We start from the raw sequence: 23787 nt of genomic DNA, 5'->3' as shown, positions 1-23787 counted from the left end.
CGACATTATTTAGTATATACACGAAGTTTGGCCTGTTTATTCTGTTCTGTTTTAGGTCACAAGTGTTATTCGATATTAATATTTAGCTGTTTTGAGCCTATTAGCATCCTATAGGCGTAGTTAAACACGTATACTGGTATTATGTAAAGTGCACTGTAATTCATTCTTTTGACAACCCCTTAGCCATCATGAGTTTGCCTATCTCATTCTATCCTGCTTTGGGATACGAATTGATATTTCTTATGAGTATTTCGCCATTTTAAGCGTTGTTTTCATCCTAGCTACAACTGAACAGTTTTAAGTGCCTGTTCTTTGTTCTGCCAACACATCCCTAGCCAGCATCTTCCCTCCCCGCCTTATCCCTAGAGGAAGGGCAGGAAATCCCTAGCATCGGCGACGACCTCCCCTAACTGTTCCCTCTCGGAGGCGCCCATAGATGGCACCACTGTGGAACAGGTGAGCACCATAACAAATTGTGTTCTGTCGCCCAAATAATCATCCTGCTGTTCGAACGGCGGAGGCCGCCGCCTTATGGAGACACCACCACGGGCAGGGCGGAGGAGATCGGTCAATGAGAGGAGGGGGAGCCGCCGATGAAGCCAGGAGGAGAAAAGGACAGCAGAATAATGACCGACATAAGACAGACTGCTGGGGGACTCACTTCGTCGAATGGCCGTCTGCTGCAGTAAAGTAGCCCAGGTGGGTCGTGGCTTATTTCGTCTCTCTGCGACGCCCCCGACGGGCGTGACAGCTGTCCTTTGCCTTGACTGACCTCTTGGGGAAATGTCGTTGGAGTTTCTGAGGGCGAGGTGCTAGCGAAATGTCGTCATCCGGCCGAAAGTTGTTGGCCATTCTTGATGGAAGTCACGTCTGTGATGTTACTAGTCCGGGTTTTGTTGGAGACATTTATGTCTGGTATTTATTTAGAGCAAGACAAGGCTGTTTTTCATATCAAGATATTCCCAAAACCTAGTTTTTGAACTATCGTGCTAGCCAGCTAGGTAACTGCATCGCCAGATTTACAGAAATCCAACAGACAGTAGGGATAAGGGCCTAGAATATTTAATCTAGGTAGGTATTTGCGATTTTGCTCTTACACAAAGATCCAAACTAGCTATTTTGTTCCTTCGTTGTTCAATTTGGCTATGTCTATAATTTGCTCATGTAACCCAAGGTAGTAGTTTTAATTAAGGGTACAATAGGCCTAAATTTGTATTATCCTGTCATAGCTTAGGCTTAAATTCTTTCCAAAACAGTCGTGGCTAAACATATAGATTTGGCCAGGTCTGATAGGTACACTATTTTGTGAGATTCTCAGAACTGATGCTATGATAATGTAGTATAGAACTTTGCCCTTCGTTTAAAATTTGCAACCTGTATGCACATGATAGTCACTGATAATCCCTTTATACATTATTAGAAAAACAATGTGTCAGATGTATGACTCGCAAAAGGAAAATCAACTTTGAAAAATATTTATGATAGCAGTTGATAACTGAATGTCTTACTGGCTAATTTCTTCAGTTTTGCTTAAATTTTAGTGTTGAAGGAGTTCAGAGGATTTATGTCAAAATCTTTACCATATGATGATGATGGAAATGTTTGGTTTGGCAATATGTACCAGCTGTTTTAACCTGGACTTGCCATCATCATAATCATCTGATTATTTTTTTCAGTACTGTTTATTTTAATTTTTTTGGGAGGTAATGACAGATTTCAAAATTCACAGATTTATCAGAAGTTTAAAAAAATATTAACTCAGTCAGCTATAGAAACAGGTATGAAATTCAGAGTGGATGGTTTTTTGTAAAATGGCGTCTATTCAGCGTGTCTGCATATACGCATTTTTCACCTTAATTGAAACTGCCCTAGGTTTTCATCTGTTCCCCATTTTCCACAATTTTCGTCACCTTCTTTAATAAGTCTTCACTGTGCAGCATCATTTAAGTAATTAAATGCTCTTAACTGTTCTTATCCCATGCCCAAATCATTTTTGGTTTGGAAATATGCCTGTTAATTGTGGTTATCATTTTGACTCTTCATCTGTGTCAAGTCATTAAGTCAAACTGATGTGTTTCTATTTTTTGTTTGTTTTTTAGAGTTTTTTTTTTTAGGCATGAGAAGAAACTGTTGTATATAATTGGAGTTTAGTTTAAGATATGTTGTATGTAGAAATGTCCTATTGTATATCTCTGAGTTCATGTGGGATGAATATTGAAATACATTTTATGAATTGCTTTTATTTGGAGTAATGATATATCCAATTTAACTCTGAAACTGCTAGGATGAAATACGGGAAGGGCCAGTGGTTGTAAACTTAGAAGTCATTTGTTCTGTCACATATACAAACCTACGCTTTCATGTGGAATAATTTGTGCTTACCTGCCTTTGGCTGTTATTGAATCATCTCTGGAAACAAAATCCTAACTATATACCTGAGTCCCATGGTGTGACCTGGATTGACCTACCATCTTCCATTGTGATTGCAGCTGTCCTGGCATTCTCACATTTTTTGAGTTGTCTGTTGTTCAGAGTTCCCTTCCTAAGTTATTACTGAATGAATGTACGTAATCTGTTTTAGATGTGGATTTATTCTTTCACCATTGTTCTTGAGGGGATGTAGTTAGTATATAAATCTTAGTCCTTAAAGTTGCAAAAAAAAAATTAGAAAGACTGAGTATAATTTTTTAATTGTTGACTTTAAATATCAATTAGTGATGGAAAGAGACCTTACCTTTCAAAAATAAAGATATAAAAGAGATCTTACTTTTCATAAACAGATTTAATTTGATATTGAACTGCTCTGTGGCTTCTTACCACCCCTTAAGGTTTGGTTGGGCTTTATTGGTATCTGCAGTTTCCAGCAAAATTGTAAAATAAATTTGTCAAGGTTAACATGAAGAAGGGTCACGTTCAAGATTTCTTTTTTTTTTTTTTTTTTTTTTGTTTTTTGCTGTCATAAGGCTTCCATTCACCAGAAGGTGAAGTAAGAGATGCTGTAACCAAAACATAAATGACAACATTGCATGCCAAAAGCCTCTGCAAGGTCCATCAAGAGAGTAAATGGATTTGTTGCTCTGCAGGGTCATCATCTGGCGCTCGCTGCCCCTGCATTTGGGGGGTTTCTTGTCATGTATTTCTTTATTGTGAAATCCATTTGGGTTGATCGCCCTAAGTGAAGCCCCCAAAGTTGAACCCTTGTGAACCCGACCTCAGTGTTAGTGTTGTGTTAGTGCGAGAAACACGTTCCTGTGCTGACTCTGTTTTCAGTCAGTTTATGCCATTTCATTTTTGATAGATGGGCAGATTGTGCAAAGATAATACAAATAAATAAGCTGATAGAAAAATTTGTATAAATTCTTCTACCAGTTATCCTAATGTTTTTTCTTTAAACTTAATAAGCTTTTTATAATTCCTGTGGCTTTCATTTCAGTTTTGTTATTTATCAAGGGTTGATAGTGTTAAACTCAAGAAGTTGATGGTTGTGTCTTGTGTTTCCATAATAGCCATCTTATAACAAGGAGATAGGGAGAGTTGTATCAGCATGGGGGCTGAAGCATCTTCATATTATGTTGATCATGGTGCCTATAGGCAAGGTGATACCCTGGCTCTTGTGTCCTGGGGAGTCAGGCACAAACTCGCAATATATCGATACAAATGTATGTGTGGCCGCCGACACTGTGGTAAGTTGCTGGAGTCTTTAGTGCTTGTGTGTGTGTAAAGGGAGGCTGTTCTTGTGGCTCCTGTAGGCTTAGTTGTGGGAGGTTATTAGTTTTATCTGAAAGTTTAACCAGACCTCCCCTTTTTGCAAGTGGAAGTGCAGTAGAGATGAGATATTCTGTTTGTTTCATTTCGTAGCTTAGTGACATATATGAGTTAAGTATCTGTTACAGCTTTATTGCTTAGTAATTTTGCTTTTTTTCTGTTATGAGCATATGTAGATGTTTATGATTTTTCAGAATCTATGGATAATCATTTTCAGTTAACCTCTTCATTACCGAAAGTTTGTTTGGAGGTAGGTGGGTACCACCATTGAAGTCTACTATACCGCACCGGGTGCATAAAGGTGGTACGCATAGTACCACCAAAACTCCTCTTTTCAGATAGGGACTTCCAATCATTCTGTAATTTCGGTTTGAAGAGTTTGGAGCAAAATAAACAGTATGACACGATGCCAGACGTATGATGAACCCAAAAAAATAGTATTATTACTGCTTATAGTAGTGTGTAGGTGACAGATGAACTGCGTCTCAACAAAAAATCACAAAACCAGACAAGCGTAAACATGTAATAACTTCTACCCAAGTAAAAAACCAGTTGTATCATCATTTACTGTATTTATTTATTTATTCACTTATTACATTTTACAAATAAAAGATATGAACACCAGATAAATGAAGGTAGAAATAAAGCCTTATAGTAACTTTATATATAAAAAAACAAACCAGAGAAAAAGCAAAAAAGCGATTTTTTCTGAGGACAAGAAACTTGAAAAATTAGTTTAGATACCCCTAATGCCCCTAAAGTTGTTTTCTGTGATGAAACTAAACTTAGAAAACGTAGAAAATGACATCGCCCAATTTTTGAAAGATATACTATAAAATTTGCGATTTCCATATTTATTGGCGGGGCTTTCGCTTTAGTTTTTGCTCTTTTTTTTTTGTTATTACGTGCTTATTTACTGTTCTATTTTGATAATACTTTATGTGCATGTTCCAGGTGCAATATACCAACATTCTGTAAGACCGAATTTCTATTCAAGACCGTAGTTTTCTCACCGACCACCAGTGTCCCTTGTACAAGGGACACTGAGTTTCACATTTTTTTTCATAAAATCATTTATTTTCCCTGTAGGATGATAAAACTAACAGAGAATATGCGTTATTATAGTGCTAATAATACCTGATAATTTCATTAGCCTGTCTTGATTAGTGTATTTTTGGCAAATATTTTTACGATGGGCACCCCTCCAAACTCGAGTCACTACCGAGAGATTCAGTTCGGCAGCGAACACAATGTTTACATTCTGCTCACCCACCCGGTAAAGAAGGGGTTAATTGAAAGCATGATTTTGCTCAAGTTAAAGATGCATCATGCTCTGAGCATAGTCATCTAGGTATGACAAGGTTATATTTGGATGATGGAAGTTACTTTGTATATGAAACGCATTATTAATGCATGAACATATTGCAGTCAGACCCCTTTTACAGTAATTTTTGAAGAAGCGGAATACTTTTGATCATATATGTCTACATATCCTGATTAATGTTCTATCAGATTTTGTGGTTATTGGTAAGGCTGAAACTGCAGAATATAGAGAGAAATCACTTCACATCCAGTCCTTAAAGGGAAAATTGGCTAAAAGATGTTAAAAGTGGTTATGGGGACTTAGAGGCAGATCTGTAGGCTCATGTAGTGGGCAGTGCTTGTATTGTGCATTGGATGATACTATGTATATACATATTAGTACCAAAGTTCTTGATAGTGTTGTAGTGGCCCCAGCTACAGTAATTTCTGCATTTTACTTAACATGATCCCTTGGTTTTTCCAATTTGGCTGTCCAGCTTCATTTGCTGTGCCTTGCATCATTTTGATAAATGGATAACTTTCACTGGTGGTAATATGGAGCTACATGATAACCATCCCTAAACCATTATGTAGTCAAGGGAGTGATGACATATATTTTTTCATAGTATAAATTGTTGAATGTAGTTACTTCACAATCTTTCATTGTGTATGTACCTAGCGGGATGCTTGTTTATGCATTATGTACTTGTCAGTTGGAAATATTGGGTTACGTCCTTTGTTGAGGTTTATAGATACTAAAGGAAGGTGCTTTTGTTGTTACTCTGCAGTCAGAGAAGTAGCCTGTGCCTCCAAAAATGTCTTTGTCAGATAAATTATATTACAGTAAATGTAATGAATAAGAGTTCATTGGTGTTGAAGATACCCTGTCTCAAATTGAAAAGCCCAAATTTTCAATCAATTTCCAAATCTGAATCTTGTCTTACCTGTATCATCGTTATATTTTGAAGAAGTGAGCCTAAACAAATCTTTCCTAAACTCACAGGGCTCACTTAAAGTGTTTGTTCTTTAGTAAGAGGTGTCAGGTGGAGCAAGGTATTGTTACAGAAGTTGGATAGCTTGGTAGGAAGAGATGATTGGGCAAGGACGACAAATCAAAGGTTGGAAGGCAAAGAGATTTCACAAAGGACCATTATTACTGTCCATAGTGTACTGTGCTAAGCCCACTGTCTAAAGTGCGTGACTTTGATGTAGGGACCACCCTACAGATTCAGACTTGGTAGTGGTACCATCCTTCAAGGCCTGATTTTGGTAGCAGTAAACTTTAGATACTTATTTTCATGTAAATAACTACCAAGTAATTATGTACATAGCTATATTTTTCCACTCGCATGATGGCTTAAATTTAAAAATCAGTGTATCGCTTCAATTGTTTATGTGTAGGTGACTACCCTGCCCACTATTGGAGAACAATAGGAACAACAAAGCGAAAGATTTCACTTCTTTTCTGCCGCTCGTTGACATTACATAAAAGGTTTGCAGCAGCTTTTGTAGAGTTATTTTATTGTTATTTTGGGCTATCCCTCCAGGATTTGGTGAAGTATTTAGTTATCTGTGTAGGCTTCAAGCTTAGCTTAGATAGTTTTATGCCTAATTTGATAGTTTATCATTTCAGACTCAAGTTCTTCCAGCATTAGTTATTGTCAGGAGGGTTGTAAGACCTGGTTGACCAAAGCCATTTATGATTCATACAATCTGTTCAAATTGTAGAGGATAGGTGTGTTCAAAAGAGCTTACATGTGATGAATGTAAAGACTGGGGCGGCAAGCAGTGGAAGTTATTAAAATGTAATTTAGATAAACTGTATAGAGATAGAAAGAGGAAGGCAGCCCCTAGATACAAAGGTAGGGCTTCTAGTCTAGAACCTGTACCTAGATTTAGTGCTATAGATGATCTTGCCATTCCTTCTTTCCCGGTTCCAGCCTTGTGTCCCATCCTCAGTCCCCCTTACATTGTACCATCTATTCCCGTGTCTAGTTCCCATGCTTCCGAACCTGATCCCATTGCCAGTCATGAGATTTAGATTGGACCATAAGTTTGATTAAGTGGTCAGTACTGTGGTGGAAATATGGGTGTCCCTAAGGGTCCTTATGGACAAAGTGAATAGTGTTGTGCCAGTGGAGGAGGTGGCTGTATGTCATGCTGGTTCTCCCAGATGAAGGTCCCTGTCACACTCCCTTGAACCTGGGAGAAGATATACTGGAGGTCCAAAAGGGCCTGGTGAAGTTTGCCCACAGGTAGTCGCTCCTTCAGTTGAATCTGTCGCGCACACAGGTTTCGACAGACAGCCATTGGAAAGGCGTTTTAGTTAGTATTCATCAGTTATCTTTGGACTTTTGAGATGTCCATTCCTGACAAGAGACATCATTGGCCATTTCCTGGCGAGACTGGTCCCTTGATGAGACGTAAGGACAACATTGACAACTTTTCCAATTCCTTGCAAATGTTTTAAGGATCCTTCTTTTGGTCCTCGGCCTTCCTGCTATGTTTGTACTTTCCTGAATGTTTTTCTCCTTAGCATTTGTTCGTATACTGAGCGCCAGTATTTGGTGCCTAAGTGCTTATTATCAAGAAATGCTCTTTCTTCATCCAGGCGCCCACATGAGCACGCAATGTGTTCTCCTAAGCACAGAGTATCAGTTCCAGTCTCTGAACGGTCATCGCCAGCTCCCGAGCACCAAGTGCCAACTCTCAAGTGTTAAGCACCAGCTGTTCAAGTGCCTGGTGCCACCCGAGCGCCTAACTGCCTCTTTGCCAGCTTCTAGTTCTGCTGTGTCCGTAATAGCAGATCTGTCATTGGCGCCCATCAAGCAGCAGTTAGCTTATATTTTGGATTTGATCCGTAAAACTCCGGTTGGAACCATAAACCATATCTGCTAAGGACTTATCTTGGCCCCCTGATTTTTTTTGTTGAGGAAGAGTTAGTGCAAGAGCCAACTCTTTCAGCCTATGCATCCTTGTTGAGATATTTCCTGGCGACTTTTCTGTTGCACTTCCAGCCAGCCGCATCAGTTTCGCTCGCCTTGACTTTCCTTAGGAATCAACTTGAGGCCAATGCTGGTCTTCCTAAGATGGCTCTTTCATCCTCTTTAAGGAAACTTCTCAAAGAGGTTGAGGATTGGCTCTCAGTGAAAAGAGCAAGCAAGGCCGCCTTAGCTTTTCCACCTTCAAGATTGACAGCCAGATACCTGTCTTATGTTACAGGAGGAGCTCCATCCTTTTGAGATGCTGCCTCATCCCAGGGAGACTTCTCAGGTCTTATTGACGCAGTACGCTGTTCAGCCTTCTCGTCAGCTGAAGCGATGTTCGTTTCCTTGCAGTTGGCTTATCTTGTGAAAAATATTTTAAAAGTTTTGAAGTCCTTAGTTTTCTTAACTAGGCAGTCGGGGGCCATCGCTATAAAAATCCAGGAATGCACTGATTTGGTGACAGACTTCATGGCAGACTGGCTTAGGGTACTGTCGTGCACAAACAAAGCCATCAGAGATAACTCCTTAGAACTTGCAGCCCTTTTCTCCCTAGGAGTCTTCAAAAAGGACTGTGATGCTCCTCCATCACTAAGGGAGTGAATTCTGTACAGAATTCTGCCTTGCATTACACTGTTAGACCATCTTTTTCTTTTTCCCCAGTTCACAGTAAAAGAGCAATGGACTTCCAGAAAAAGTCAACCCAGGACCTGTAGGCACAATCCTTGAAGCACCTTTTAGTTCTAAATCTGTCTCCCCACTGAAGCAACAGTCCTTTTATGGAAATACAGTTTTCCTCCCAAAACCCGCTCCAAGGTTTATTTCTTGGCAAGGTCAGTCAAGAGGAATTCTTTGAGACACTCCTCTAAAAAGTAAAACATCAGTCCTTTGTGTACCAGTGGGAGCCTGACTCCTCCTTTTTCAGGAGATGATTGTCAGAGGGGCAGAGCCTTGGACAGTTAAGATCCTGAAGAAGGGCTACTCGATACCATTCAAGGTCTATCCCCGCTAGTGTCCACACTGATCGCATTGAGGGCTTACACAAAAGGTTCCGAGAGGTATGTGGCTCTTTCAGAGGAAGTGTCATTCCTCCTCAGGAAGAGAGCCATAGAGGTGGTAGAAAATTTTTCAATGAAAGGCTTTTACAAGAGTGTCTTCATAGTTCCAAAGTCATTGGGGGTGGAGACCTGTCCTTGATGTCAGCGCTCTGAACTTTGTCTAGTAGGCGAAGTTCAAAATGGAAATGAACAAGTTGTTACTATCATCCATTCAACAAAACGATTGGATGATCACTCTAGATAAGCAAAACACTTCCATGTCCCTGTTATCTGGACTCCAGAAAGTGCTTGTCTTTCAATTTTGGGCCCTGTGTTTAGGCCTCTGTACAGCTCCTCAAGTCTTTACATGAATGCTAGCCCCTCTAGTGAAGTGGCTACATCATCTTGGCGTCAATGTTTATGTAGACTAGTGGCTATGATCTAGGAATTTTGATCAACATGCAGAAATCACAGCTGACTCCAACTCAGGAGATTCTGTATTTGGAGATGAGGATCATCTCACAGTTTTAATTTTGGGATTTACCCAGTAATTATATAGCCAAGAGTTTCACTTGCCTGGCAGTTAATTTCCAAAATTCGCGGATTGTGCAATTTTCTTTTCTGTTTAGGTTAGGTAACAATGACCCCGCACACTTTCGGGGTAAGAGAGGAACCACTTGGTAAAGAGCTCAGTTTGTTTCTGCTGGCTGATGGCTACACACTGGTTGTCAGCTGCATTTAATTCTCGAATTCTTGACTTTTCCTTTTGTTTATTAGCATTTGGTGAATTATTAATTGCGTTGTTTTGGTGGACTCGGCAATATTATGTAGATTTAGGTTCTTTTAAGAACTAGACAAATTTAAACTTACTGACTTGTCACATTTTTTTTTTCAACATGTTGGACTCTGGTATTGCCAACCTTAGGTATTGTGCAATTGGTTGTAAGACTAGATTGACTAAAGATTCTTATGATATACATACCTAGTGCTCATCATGTTGTGGCCAAGTACTATTCTCTATGGATGTAAGGTGTAATGAGTGTGCAGATTGGGATGAGAGAACATGGAGACACTTAGAATCTCATTTAAGAGAATTGTATAGAGATAGGAAAAGAAAGGCTTTAGCCAGAGCTAGTTTGAAATCATTTAGTCAGGGATCATTGGATTCCAATATTCCTGTCATTTCTCTAGCCCCAGTTCCCAGTTCTCTTGGTGTACATCTGATCCCAACCCCATCGCCAGTATAGAAGAAAAGCTTGAAAAACTTTTTTCTCTGTCAGTTCAGACGATGGAACAGCTTGGTTCATCAGCGAAAGTCCTGATGAACAAAGCAAAAAGTGATGAGCACCTAGTGCAGTGTTAGTGGAGGAGGTGGCTGTCGTCCCATTGACTCTCCTAGGTAAAGGTCACTGGCATACTCCCCAGTACATGGGAGGAATCAAACTGGTAGCCCAAGGGAGGTTGGTGGGATCTGCCTATGAGCAGTCACCCCTTCAGTTCAACCTTTTGTTGAGTCCCAGGTTGCAGCAGAGAACCATTGGAAAGGTGTCTCTTTGGAAGTGAATCAGTTATCAAGTTCTGAAGACTCCTCTCCTTGTCGTCATCGTCATTGGCTCTCGGGCAGTAAATCTCGGCCTCTTAAGAGGGTCTCTACGGATGTAGCGGCGCCACCTGTTGTTCTTGTAAAGAGGTCTAGAGATCTGCGCCCATCTTGCAGCCACTGGGACATTTCGGAGCAATTTTCTTCTGATTCCCTCTTAGAAGGTGATGCTACCCCAGCGCCTGTGTCTCCCAAGGCGCCTGCGATGTCGGAAGCAGTTAAGCGCCATTGGCACCAGATCCTTCTCCTGTCAATTAGCGCCAAGTAGCGCTTGCTGGTAAGGAGTCACAGCAAGCTGCAGTTGTGCCTGAGTGCCCAGTGGCGCCTCCTACCCCTCCAGTAGCTCCCGCTGTTTCAACCGAAGTGGACCCTATTCAGCTGAAACCAGATGACATTTTGGCTTTACATTCTTATTAATGCTCCCTAGATGCCTCAAGCGGCCGCGACTTCTCCAGCATCTGTTTCGTCGCAGGTGCCAGTAGTGGATGAGACACTTCAAGCGTCCTCAGGCGCGGATCTTCTTCAGATGGCCGTTGTAGTTCTGACTCCCCAGGTAGCAGATACAGCTCAAGTGCCTGCTGATGTTATCTGACCTTCTTTTTGCCTATAACTCCTTTGTCGCCCACGTCAATGTTAGTGATGGTTATGCCTTCGTCTGCTTCTTCCGACATACTGAAGATGGTGTTTTCTTCTTCAGCTAAGAAGGCATTTAAGGACATAGAAGCGTGGCTAGCAGAAAAGTGGGATTGACGCAGGACCTCTTTTAGTTTTCGTCCCTTTAGGATTTTGAGATGGAGGTATCTCTTGTATGCCACTAGAGAGGTGCCTTCCTTGGGAATTTGTCTCTTTCCAGGGAGACTTCTTGGGATTAGTAGATTTGGCCAGCCACTCTGCTTTTTCGTCGGCCAATATTTTGTTTTTGGCCGCAGAGCTTGCACATCTCAAAAACATCTTTAAAGTGTTTGAAGTGATGAACTATCTTGATTGGGCAGTGGGTGCTTTGGCCCATATAATTGGATCTTGCTGGGTCTTGCCAGAGAATGTTTTCTTGGACTGGTTTGGAGTGTTATCCTGTATTGACAGGGAAATCACAGACTGCTTCCATGAACTAGCTTCTCTTTATTTGCTGTAGGAGAGGGAGCTCTGGTGCTCATACATCTATAAGGGAGTTACGGCTGCTCAGAGATCGGTGTTGCTGTATTCTCCGCTGGATAAAAGAAACTTTTTATTTTTTTCTCCAGATGACATTCCTTGACAGCCTCTGAGTTGCAGAAGAAAGGCACTCAGGATCTTTTTGCTCAGTCTACCAAGAGACCTAAAGAGATGCCTGCTGTGAGTTTGAAGCAGTGTCTTCCTTTGAGGCCACAGCCCATTCAGTCTAGACTGAGATCTTTCTCCAGTTTCAGAGGAAGTACTTGTTTTGCCTTGAAATCAGTCAAAAAGATTCTGCTAAAGGCTCCTCTCACAAGTGAGGAGTCCGTCCTCTGTGCTAGAGTTGGAGCCAGACATCTTTCATTTTGGGAGGTTTGGCAAGGAAAATGGAGCAGAGGCCTGGATAGTGAAGTTTCTGAAAGAAGGTTATATCATCCCCTTTCAGAAAATGCCGCCCTCAGTCAACATGCCAGTCGTCTGTCTGCTTACTTGTAAGGGTCAGAGAAGTTTTCGGCGATTGCAGTAGTAGTGATATGTCTTTTAGGAAAGGAGGCAATAGAGCCAGTGCAGGATCTTTATTCCCCTGGTTTTTACAACAGTCTGTTCATGGTCCCCAAGTCATCAGGAGGCTGAAGGCCTGTTTTAAATGTCAGCGCTCTCAATGTCTTCGTCTTAAAGACAAATTTTATACATTCAACTTCCCTGCCAGATATATACTTAGCTATAGACTCCGTTGTCTCCGACAGAATTTCAAATTTCGCGGCACACGCTACCGGTAGGTCAGGTGATCTACCGCCCTGCCCTGGGTGGCAGGACTAGGAACCATTCCCGTTTTCTAATCAGAATTCTTCTGTCGCCCGGGCCATCAACATTGTTGTTGGTTCCTCTCGATTGGTTTTTCTTTTTTCACCGGCAATTGATCTTCTTGACCGACTTTTGGTGACGTATCTGGAATGTTCTTTTACTAATACTTGCAAGGAATGTGAGAATTTGAGTGAGAACGAATGGAAGAATCTAACTAATTATTTAAAAAAGTTAGAGAGAGAAAGAGTGAGGAAGGCTTCTTATAGAAGTTTAAGTAGTTCTAGATCTGAACTAGTTCCTAGCTTGGGATCTTCCCCAAGGGTAAGTATTGCTACTTCTCCTTCCATTGCAGCCCCTTCTCCTATTGCAGAACCTTTAGATTCAGCGAAAGAACTTGCGGATCTAAAAGCAGCCTTCAAGTTGATGGAAAACAAAATGGCTGCCATACAAGGTAAGGCAAGTGATTATTCAGTGGACAGTGATATTTGTGTCCCCAGTGTAGTGGAGGGGGCATCTGGTCGGCTTAGCAACGCTCCTAGGTCTAGACCTCTTCCAAGCTCACATGCCCAGAGGAGAAGGAATGTCGAAAACCGAAAGGAGGTTGTGGAGAACCCCCACCGATCAGGTGTCCCTTCGGCGGTTTCTGTGACACCCCAGACTGCCAAGGATCGCTATTGTAAAAGCGTCCTGCGTGAGTGTTTTTCGTCGTCGGGATCTTCATCTCCGAGACGTGATTGGAGGGATTCTGATCGATCTCGGCCACTCAAGAGGAGTTGGAAGGCTCCGACTATTGATTCGAGCCCAGAAAACTTCCCTGAGGAGTCTCCTTCGGGAGTGAAGAAGGCAAGAAGAGCCATTCTTTCAACCAGAGTGAGAAGGAGGCAGGAGGTGGAGGCTATGGACTCCTCCCCTCCTCCTTCCCCTCCTCCCGAAGAGGATAAAGAGGAGGTGACGAAGAGATTCATGATGGCGATGCAAGAGCAGATCTCGTCTTTTGTAGGAGTTCTGTCAAGGAACCTCCTAGAAGGAAAGACTCTTCCCTTCCGATCAAAAGATCCTCCAGGCGTATGGAGGTATCTGCTGCCAGGATCGATACTCCTACTCGAGGTGAGGTTTCCTGTACGAACCTGGATGAACCTTTCAGACGTCTGGCACCGGCCAGGAGTGAGGAGTCACCCAGGAGGCAGGAGCCAAGAGCCAGGAGTGAGGAGTCAACCAGGAGGCAGGAGCCAAGAGCCAGGAGTGTGGAGGCATCCAGGCAGGAGGCAGGAGCCAGGAGGCAAGAGCCAGGAGGCAAGAGGCAGGAGTCAGGAGCCAAGAGGCAGGAGCCAAGAGGCAGGAGCCAAGAGGCAGGAGCCAAGAGGCAGGAGCCAAGAGGCAGGAGCCAAGAGGCAGGAGTCAGGAGGCAGGAGTCCGGAGTCAGGAGGCAGGAGTCCGGAGGCAGGAGTCAGGAGGCAAGAGTCAAGAGCCAGGAGGCAGGAGTCGGAGACTCTTTCCTGGAATTTATGACTCTTCTCCAAATAGGAGTTCCTCTCCTTCAGTTGTTCCGACACGGCATACAAACCTTCGGTCCTTTTACAATAGGAAGGTACTAGCGGCAGCTGGATAGGTCGTAAGCTTTCGAACAAGGGGTTCGGTAGTTAACTGCTTGTCCGACAGGCGCGCGCGACTGGGAGGTAAACAAAACCACTTTTGCTTTCGGCTGCTGGCGTGTGGACTGTATCATCGCTCTCTGCCCGCTTCATCGTCGTTGCTTTCGCATGGTTGTGTTTTTTTTTTCTATTTATCTAGTGAAACTGAATTGTAAGTACAATCATTTCATATTTATTTCCATTGAATTCAATTGTGAATTAAAGGATCTTGGTTTCACCACGCCCTCCGATTACCCGAGTGCCGGGACTGAAGGGCGTAAGTGCGGGAATTCATTTTCCCAGAAATGATCCTCGTATTGTGTATGCTCGGTGCCGAGGGCGGGAGAGCGCTCGCTCCGAGCGTATATTTTGGTTGGAAATGTGTAGATGAAAATCGTAAGTAAGTGCTCTTTTCATTTATATTTTTTTTTGACCTGTATGCTCGTTGCCGAGCGAATGCGCTCGGCACGAAAACTTATTCTGTATGGAAGTGGAATCGCAAGTACAGTATTCTTTTTCATTTTCATATATATTATTTTGATTGTAGCAATACTCATTTTGGATCATTGTTTCCGAGCTTACCCGGAAATTGATCCTTTCCCCTTTTTATTTGAATGAAGTGAAATCGCAAGTGCAGTTCTTTTTTCATTTTCTTTTATTTTATTGAGATTGCATTGTTTACTTGGATCAATGTTTCCGCTATTTCCCGGGAATTGATCCTTCCCCTTTTTATTTGTATGAAGTGAAATCGCAAGCGCAGTATTCTTTTTCATTTTCATATATATTTTTGATTGCATCAATTCATTATGGATCAAGGTTTCCATTCATAATCGGGAATGGATCCTTTTACCCTTGCGCTCGGTACCGAGGGCGCAAATGCGCTCGATCCGAGCCCTTATTCATTGTGAAGTGAATCGTAATGCAAGATTCTTTTTCATTTTATTCCTTTTATTATTGATTGCATCAATATTTATTTGGTTCAAGTTCCGCTCAGTCAGGGAATTGATCCTTATGCCCTTGCATTCGGGCCGAGGGCACGATTGCTCTCGGGCTCTTAGTTATTATTGTTGGGTAACATGGGTTGCTGTGCGGGGGTGGGGAACGAGACCCCCCCCCCCCCAGCTCAGCTCCCACAGATGGCCCTTTCCCCTTGGGGGGGGTTGGGGGGGGGGGGGGGGGAGGTTATCTGCGTTCTTCTCCTCGCCCGATCCGTCGAGCGCGGGGGAGGGCGCTCGGTGCCCGATGTACAATTGTATTCGGGGTCTTCCACTCGTTCGGAGAGGGCTCACCCCCCCCGCGCGAGGGGACTTTCCCCCCACTAATCGCTACTACTGTTATTTCCGCAGGTGCTACTGCCACGAGGGTGGACCTTGGTGAGGTATGGGCGTCCTTCCATTTGCAGGGCGTGCTAGTGTCCAGGGGCTGCGGTTCTATGTCTGGGCCTACTGCGGTCACCCATGGAGTGGTGACCACGCTCCAGGTGACGACGTCCCTCCTCACCTGGTGTACTCGCCTCACGTGGTAACAGTCTTGCCTACAGCCGCTGTGACGTGCCGTTCGCCGTACCGAGATGGGGGCGTTGCCGCCGCCGCTCGTGGTTGGCCCTTGCCACGCTGCCGCGACCACACTTCCGCTGCCCTAGAGCTCACCCCTGGACCTGCCGCCGGTACCAGGATGTTGCTGGCTGCTGCTCCACTTCCTGTGTTTCCGGTGCTGCCGTACCTGCCGATTCTGGGCTGACTGTCCCTGCAGTTGCTGCGCTGGCTGTCCCTGCCGTTGCTGCGCTGGCTGTCCCTGCCGTTGCTGCGCTGGCTGTCCCTACCGATGCTGTGCTGGCTGTGCCTGCTGTTCCTGAGATGCCCATACCTTGATGACGTCCGTCCCTTGTTCGTGGTGGTACTACCCCAGACTTTGGTCTGTCTGTACAGGTGCGTCCGGGCCCTGTGGCTTCGGCTACAGCAGCCCCGGCTCCGCCCTGGATAGCAGATCTTACGTCTGTCCTGAGGAAGCTGACGAAGAAGAGGAGGAAGGTGTCGTCGTCGTCGTCTTCATCTTCTTCATCGTCGTCGGCTGCCGCCTCTTCCCCCCTTCGACTTCTAAGGCTTCACAGCCGAGGAAGAAGAAGGTTGCCTCCTCCCTCCTAAGAAGTCTCCCTCGGGAGCTTCTCGGGACCCGTCTCACCTCGGTGGGATGGGAGGGTTCCTTCCGCTGGTCCTCCTGCTCCTTCGGGAGCGGGGCCCGTCTCTTCTTCCGCAAGGAAGAAGACTCGGGCGACCAGAGGTACCGGCTAACACCGGTACTTCCTCGCCTGGTGTCAGTGGTTCTGCCACTGCATCAGGGTCCGTCTCGGCCTCATCGTTCGCGGGAGGTACCGAGTGTACGGTCGCCTACCAGTGACCGTCAGCCAGGAACCAGACCTCTGAGTCCGCTCAGCGTCAGGTTCACGGCACGGGGCGGAAGACTGGTGACAGCCGCTCACGCGACTCTCACCAGACCAGCTCTCGCTCTCGCCCGGGCGACCAGCTGGCTACCCGGGGACTGGACGGTACGGTCCACGACCGGCACCGGGCTGAGGGCTGGGAAAGAGGTTCCTCCCGTTTCGGCCAGGTGCCAGCCACGGCTGGAACCAGCGGAAGTGAACGTGCCGTGAGGACACCGCAAAACCCGGTCTCACTGTGACAGTGGAGCCTGCAGGTCGCCTGACCGTCGCTCTCACAGAGAGCGATCGGGTACGGCAACCAGCACCAGCTCTTCTGACACTCGAGATCGGGGCCGCTGTGCTCAGTCCAGCCGTTCTCCACAGCGAGACGGTTCGACCAGGCCTGCAGCTCGATCGCCACCGCGGGTTGACGATCGCCTGCAGCCCTCCACTAATCGCTACTAATCGTTTTCTCCTGACGATACGTTTTCCCAGGCTCTGAGAGGCCATCGCCGTAAGGCGATGGCTGCTCCTTTTCTTCTCCAACTGCTAGTTCCGCTGGGAAGGCGAGCCAGCATCCAATTCCTCCCCATTCCCTCTCATCCTACGGCTACGAGGGAAAGGGGAGGGATCCTACAGAGATTTCTCTGTAAGATCCCACGTTAGGGGCTGCGCTACCGGGGGGGAACCTTCGGGTCCTAACCTGACATAAGCCCCGGTCGTTGAGGAGGGATCCTGCCCCTTTCTCGATTTCTACTACGGGAATCGGGAGGATCACCAGCCGATATCGTTTGACGAATTCGGTGGGGGGTTTCGCAGAGTGCTTAGAATTCTACGGAAATTTCTAGCGCACTCAGAGTGTTTCGAGTTTTTTACGATCTCCAAACACTTAGGCGAGACCACGGTCCAAAGTGAGCGGAGAATTCCCCGATAATTGTTACACGATAATCGGGAACCTCACTTATGCTCGAATTCCTGTAATTTCTAGCATTTGGAAGAAGACTGCTGCTGAAAGAAGAGTATCTCACAGTAGGCGATTAACCTGGAATAGAGAAGAACGGACGGGAACTTCCAGTTTGGCTTGAACTATCGTCTTCGGTATTCTGTTACCATTGAAGCTTTCCTGGGAAAGACTTCTCCTTCACTCTCTTGACTAGAGAACGAAGGCGGTCGATCTCCAATCCTTATTCTCATTCCTCGAGAGGAAAAGAATTTAGGATGGAGGTCGTGGTACAGAACCTACAAATATACTACGTATAGTTTACCCTCGCGACATGATTCTTTTAACAGTTGAATTGTCCGGGGGGTAGGCGCATACCGTAGTTAACTCTACGGTTTGTGACCGAGACGAATTGTATCTTAATTGAACTGCAACTCGGGGTTGCCTGCAACCTCCCAGCAGTTATCAGTTTCGATTTTAGATACTTGGTATTGTCATGACAACACCAAATCAGCTTTTGTATTTACCGAAATCCGTTTCGGTTAAATATAATTGCTCGAGCGTATTCTTTATGCTCGATGGTTCTAGCCGAAAGCATTCCTACGTGGAATAATGGATTACCTGGCAACTCGGATGACGAGTCACCGAGAGCTACTGTATTGAACTGCCTGATAGCGGCTTTCAGTAATCAGCTAGGTTCGGAGATGCACGGTCGGTTACGTCTCTCTCTCCCCTGGTTTGATTGACTTACCGAACCGTATCTCTGCCCAACAATCATGGACTTAGGTCTCTGACTTAACGGGGATTCTCGCAATAATGAAGGACCATCTACTGCTGTGACGCTCGATTTCATCGCCTTCGACATTGCGAGAATTTTTCAACAGAGATATCTCTTGGACTCTTTCATCTTCTGTTTACCGCACGGTAACAGAAGTCTGTACTAGTCACCCGCTGCATCGCACCGCGATAATGCGAATGATTTTTGCAGACATCTGAGTTTGTCTTCAAAATATCTCGTATTCGTAGGTGTGCAATTATTCATTGCTCGCCCCGAATTAACAGATATGTCAGAAGACATCGCCTACTCTCCGACCTGACAGCTCTACTTCCAAATGTTCAGCCCATGAGAAGCAGTTCTTCAGGCAGTATTTCCCTGTCTTCATTACTGAAAAGCGCTCCGCTTTTATTGCAACTACGATCCTCACCGGACAGCAATGAATAGCGGTTAGCGTTCTCAGTCTTTGTAGCACAGGTTCAGAATCTTGAGAATCCTTCTCTCGGTTCAGCTGTGAAGACGTAGGTTGCATTTTCTGTACACCTTCGTCTTCAACGACACATAGTGTTGTTTCTCCTTAGCCGAGAATCAACTATACTATGAGATATCTTGCCATCAGGGACCTCGGTCTCTAGAAGGCAATTGACTTTCGCCTGTTGGGCACATGCCTTAAGAGAGTCATCACCTTGCCTTCTGGCATCGGTGACGAACAAATTATTTGTTTAGTCTCTTGGCATAACCCTTTTAAGGCGAAGGTCACGTGACTTGCTCGGGTGCTTGGACAACTTGCCTCCTACCGAACGCAGTCAGTCGGCAGCTGTCAGAGCGCCCAAGTCTGTTACGAACTTCGCTGTGGACTTAGTTCGGTTGTTCCATAACAGTCTTTTCTTCGTCCTAAACGGCTTGTCACAGTACCCATACCATCGACACCCACCATTGAGTGTCGGTGTCCTATCCACTACCGAGAAGAACAACTTCGCTGCAGACGGATAGACCAGTATGGGTACAGAACATCACCGAAGTCGAGAAGAGGGATAGGTCATACGACCATTCCCACCCTTCTTTTCCTCCGAGGTAATTGCATGACTTTTCCTGCGAAGTCAAGCATCCAGGGGATGGGGATTCGTGACGCTCGATTTCGTACCGAATTCGTAGCGAAGACTCTGAACCCTTCGGTTCCTGACGATCGGTTAGAGTCCTTCACAATCCCCTCCCTAATGGACTTCACCGCCTTCGATGCGAAGGAGATGCTGCTTTGTCCTGTGAAAGCGCGACCGCGCTTTCTGAAGAAACTTGACATCCCAGGCTGAGTGTTGAAGACACTTCGTCAGCACCAAGATGACCTAGAAGTACACTCCCTCGAGTTACACAAGAACTTCTCCGTGGCGCAGGTACTGAAGGCAGGGGTCTGGTACAACCAGACCACTGGCACCTCCTTCTACCTTTTGGATATTGCCCACAGGTCCTTGGATCGTTTTCCTTGGGACCCGTGGTGGCTGCTCAACACGTTGTGTAGCTAACCCAGACCCTAGCAGGCTGAACAGCATCGAGTCCTGGTGTGACTGTAAGAAAAGATAAGTGAATGAGAGAGTGACTGGCTTCTCTTCCTATCTTTTTCTCCCCCTCTACCTGTGGGTAGAGGGATACGGTCATCACCTTGCTGGATAAGGACGAGATGCCGGTGAGCTACTCGACAGAGCCCCATCCTATCCTATCCGTTCACCACTTCCTCCTACAAGGGGGGGGAAGTGGATGCCAACAAGAGGACAAACCATAACTTTATGTTGCCTCTTGCAAATAGGAACTTGTTCTTGTTTGCTGGTACGAAGAGATACGCTTGCCTCTCTCTTAGTACTTGGTCCAGAGGTCTGACCATTGATCCTGCGGTGCACACCCCGATGAATCGGACAGAGGCTTGGATCCCTCCCTCGCTCTTATGACCAGGGAGGCATTCCAAGGTTGGGCGAACACCAGTCTGTTCACAAAAGACTCAGATTCCTCCCACCAAGAAGTGAGTCTTCCTATTGTAAAAGGACCGAAGGTTTGTATGCCGTGTCGGAACAAATGACAATTTGTCCAAAATTGCATTTTTCCTAACTATACAAACCTGAGGTCCTTTTACACATAGTCCCACCTCATGCCACCCCTCACTCTGCAGTTTTTGCTTGGGCCAAAAGCAAAAGTGATTTGTTTACCTCCCAGTCGCGCGCGCGCGCCTGTCGGACAAGCAGTTAACTACCGAACCCCTTGTTCGAAAGCTTACGACCTATCCAGCTGCCGCTAGTACCTTCCTATTGTAAAAGGACCTCAGGTTTGTATAGTTAGGAAAAATGCAATTTTGGACAAATTGTCATATCGTAGGAGGTCTTGGAAGTACTCTCCCTCCAAACGTGAACTTTCTCCTTCGTCTGACCGAGGTTTAGACGATTTGTCTGATGACGAACCTCCTGCAAATGAGGGACTCTCGAGTTATAAGATCTTAGCCTCATTATTGCTGCAAGAGTTTGGAGACTCTCTTAGTCCGGCGGCTCCTCCTTCTCCTCGTTCTCTCTTTTCGAGCTCGGCTACGGCAAAATCTTCGGCCTTTCTGAAAATGAAACCTGCAATTTCGATGAAGAAGGCACTCCATTCTTTAGATTCTTGGATGGACAAGAAGAAAGAGTTAGGAAAGACGGTATTCTGCATGCCTCCTTCCAAACTACATGGAAAGAGAGGTATTTGGTATGGAACAGGAGAGACTATGGGTCTTTCTCTGCCTGCCTCTGCAGATGCGGACTTTTCCAATTTAGTGGAGGCCTCTAGACGTCACTCCTTAGGATCGGTCAGAGCGACGTGGAACACTTCGGAGTTGAACCACTTTCTAAAGGGACTTTTTGTCACTTTAGAGGTGTTCAACTTTCTGGATTGGTCACTCGGAGTTCTGGCCAACAAATCTAAAGATCCGGAGTTTCTTAAAAACCCAGAGATTCTCCATAGCGTCCTGTCTTGCATGGACAAGGCAGTACAGGACGGTTCGGGAGAAGTGGCGTCCCTTTTTGGTGCTGGTCTCCTGAAAAAGAGATCAGTATATGGACCCTTATTATCAAAAGGGGTTTCTCCGAGCCAGAGGACTGCTTTATTGTTCGCCCCCTATCGGATCATCTGTTTCCTTCTCAGTTAGTGAAGGATATATCTCGCTCGCTAACTGAGAAGGCGACACAGGACCTACTAACACAAACGTCCAAGAAAGGACGCCCTGTAGTGTCGGCGATTAAGAAGGACTCTCGTCCTCCTCAGCAGCCCTTTCGTGGAGGTACAGCGGCTCGTCCCCCTGCCAGAAAGAAGAGCTCTGACAAGAGAGGAAGGTCTTCCTTTAGGCCTTTCAAGAAAACCAAATGACTTGTTGCTCCTTCAAGCACCAGTGGGCGCCAGACTCCTGAACTTGCAGGAGTATGGGCAAAAAGGGGAGCCGACCCTTGGTCAGTGTCGGTCCTAAAGAAGGGATATGTAATCCCCTTCGAGAACAGCCCTCCCCTAACATCTACGCCTCGGGAACTGTCAGCGAGGTACAGAGACCCTGTAATGAGAAAGACTCTCCTTCAAATGGTGGAACAAATGTGGGAAAAGGAGGCCATCGAACTTGTGCAGGATCCACACTCCCCAGGATTTTACAATCGCCTTTTTCTAGTACCAAAGGCATCGGGGGGGTGGAGACCAGTTCTGGACATAAGCGCTCTGAATCGCTTTGTTCAGAAAAAGAAGTTTCTCATGGAAACGTCCGCTTCAGTAATGTCGGCTCTTCGTCCAGGAGATTGGATGGTCTCTCTGGACTTGCAAGACGCATATTTCCACGTTCCAATTCACCATTTGTCAAAGAAATATCTTCGTTTTGTAATAAGAGACAAGATTTTTCAATTCAGGGCTCTGTGCTTTGGTCTGTCTACAGCTCCGCAAGTATTCACCAACCTGATGGCGAATGTGGCAAGATGGCTTCACCTAGAGGGAATAAACATCTCCCTCTACTTGGACGACTGGCTGATCAGGGCCAAGTCGGAGATTCAGTGCTTGGAGGACTTATCAGTAACAAGGAACATGATAGAATCGCTGGGATTACTCGTCAACCTCGAGAAGTCGCAGCTGATCCCCAGCCAGAGCTTGGTCTATCTGGGGATTCAGATGGATTCTCGGGGTTTTCGAGTAGTATGCCTATCTTGCGAGAAAGAATCACTCGAGGTTTGTCGAAAATCTCGAGCTTCTTAGAGAGAAAGAAACAGTTCAGCGAGGGATTATCTGAGCCTTTTAGGGACCTGTCCTCACTAGAAAAGTTCTTCTCTCTGGGGAGGCTTCAACCTTCGCCCTCTTCAGTTTTTCCTGAAAGGGGTGTGGAGTGGAAGACGGGACAACTCTCGGACATCTTCCAACTTCCACAAGAAGTAAAAGATCATTTGAAGTGGTGGATCCTTCCTCTTCAAAAGAACGAAGGCGTATCGCTTGCTCTGCAGAACCCAGACCAAGTGTTATATGCCGACGCTTCGGAGTCGGGATGGGGAGCGACGCTAGGAGCGAGGGAGGTGTCAGGCACCTGGACAAAGGAACAGGTGTCCTGGCACATCAATTGCAAGGAACTAGTGGCCATACACCTAGCCTTAAAGTTCTTCGAAGAGATAGTCAGAGGCGGGGTGATACAGATAAACTCGGACAACACCACGGCTCTGGCTTACATACGCAAGCAAGGAGGCACGCACTCTTTCTCCCTCTATCAGTTAACAAGACACCTGTTAACCTGGACGGAAGAAAGAGGCATAACTCTCACAAGGTTTGTTCAAGGGATCAAGAATGTGAGAGCGGACAGACTGAGCAGGAGGAATCAGGTCCTTCCCACAGAATGGACTCTACACGAAGAAGTGTGTCGAAGTCTTTGGTCCCTGTGGGGGAGACCTCACATAGACCTGTTTGCGACGTTCCTCTCCAAAAGAATAGAGATATTTTGCTCTCTAGTGGAAGATCCGAGAGCCTTCGCAATAGACGCGTTTCTCCTGGATTGGTCGGGTGTGGACGCATACGCCTTTCCCCGTTCAAGATCCTGGGGGAAGTGCTCAGGAAGTTCGTAGCTTCGAAGAACACGAAGTTGACACTAATAGCCCCATTTTGGCCAGCCCAGGAATGGTTCACGGAGGTACTGGAGTGGATAGTGGACTTCCCCAGATCTCTTCCAAACAGACCAGATCTACTCAGACAACCCCACTTCGAGAGGTTTCATCTCAACCTCCCAGGTCTCGCTCTGACTGCCTTTCGACTATCGAAAGACTTGTCAGAGCGAGGGGCTTTTCTCGCAAGGCTGCGGGCTCTATCGCTAGAGCCCGCAGAGCTTCGACGAGAAAAGTATACCAATCAAAGTG

At 45.5% G+C, this 23787-nt stretch overlaps 1 protein-coding gene across 2 annotated transcripts in view; it reads left to right on the top strand.

The window, feature by feature from the left end:
- The first annotated feature begins 421 nt into the window (after positions 1-421).
- Positions 422-23787, top strand: part of LOC135203021 (ankyrin-3-like) — a 115625-nt gene continuing 92259 nt past the window's right edge. Inside the window, exons 1-2 of one of the 2 annotated variants that reach the window (XM_064232589.1) lie at positions 3255-3269; positions 3434-3683. In XM_064232589.1, coding sequence (XP_064088659.1) covers positions 3545-3683 — 139 coding nt within the window. In that variant the 5' untranslated portion in view covers positions 3255-3269; positions 3434-3544. Of the gene's footprint in view, positions 700-3254; positions 3270-3433; positions 3684-23787 lie in introns of those variants that run through there. The other variant, XM_064232590.1, reaches the window with a different exon arrangement.

This window comes from Macrobrachium nipponense, chromosome 33 (assembly GCF_015104395.2).
Source record: "Macrobrachium nipponense isolate FS-2020 chromosome 33, ASM1510439v2, whole genome shotgun sequence".
Taxonomy (NCBI): Eukaryota; Metazoa; Arthropoda; class Malacostraca; order Decapoda; family Palaemonidae; genus Macrobrachium; species Macrobrachium nipponense.
This window is presented reverse-complemented; position numbering and strand designations above follow the sequence as displayed.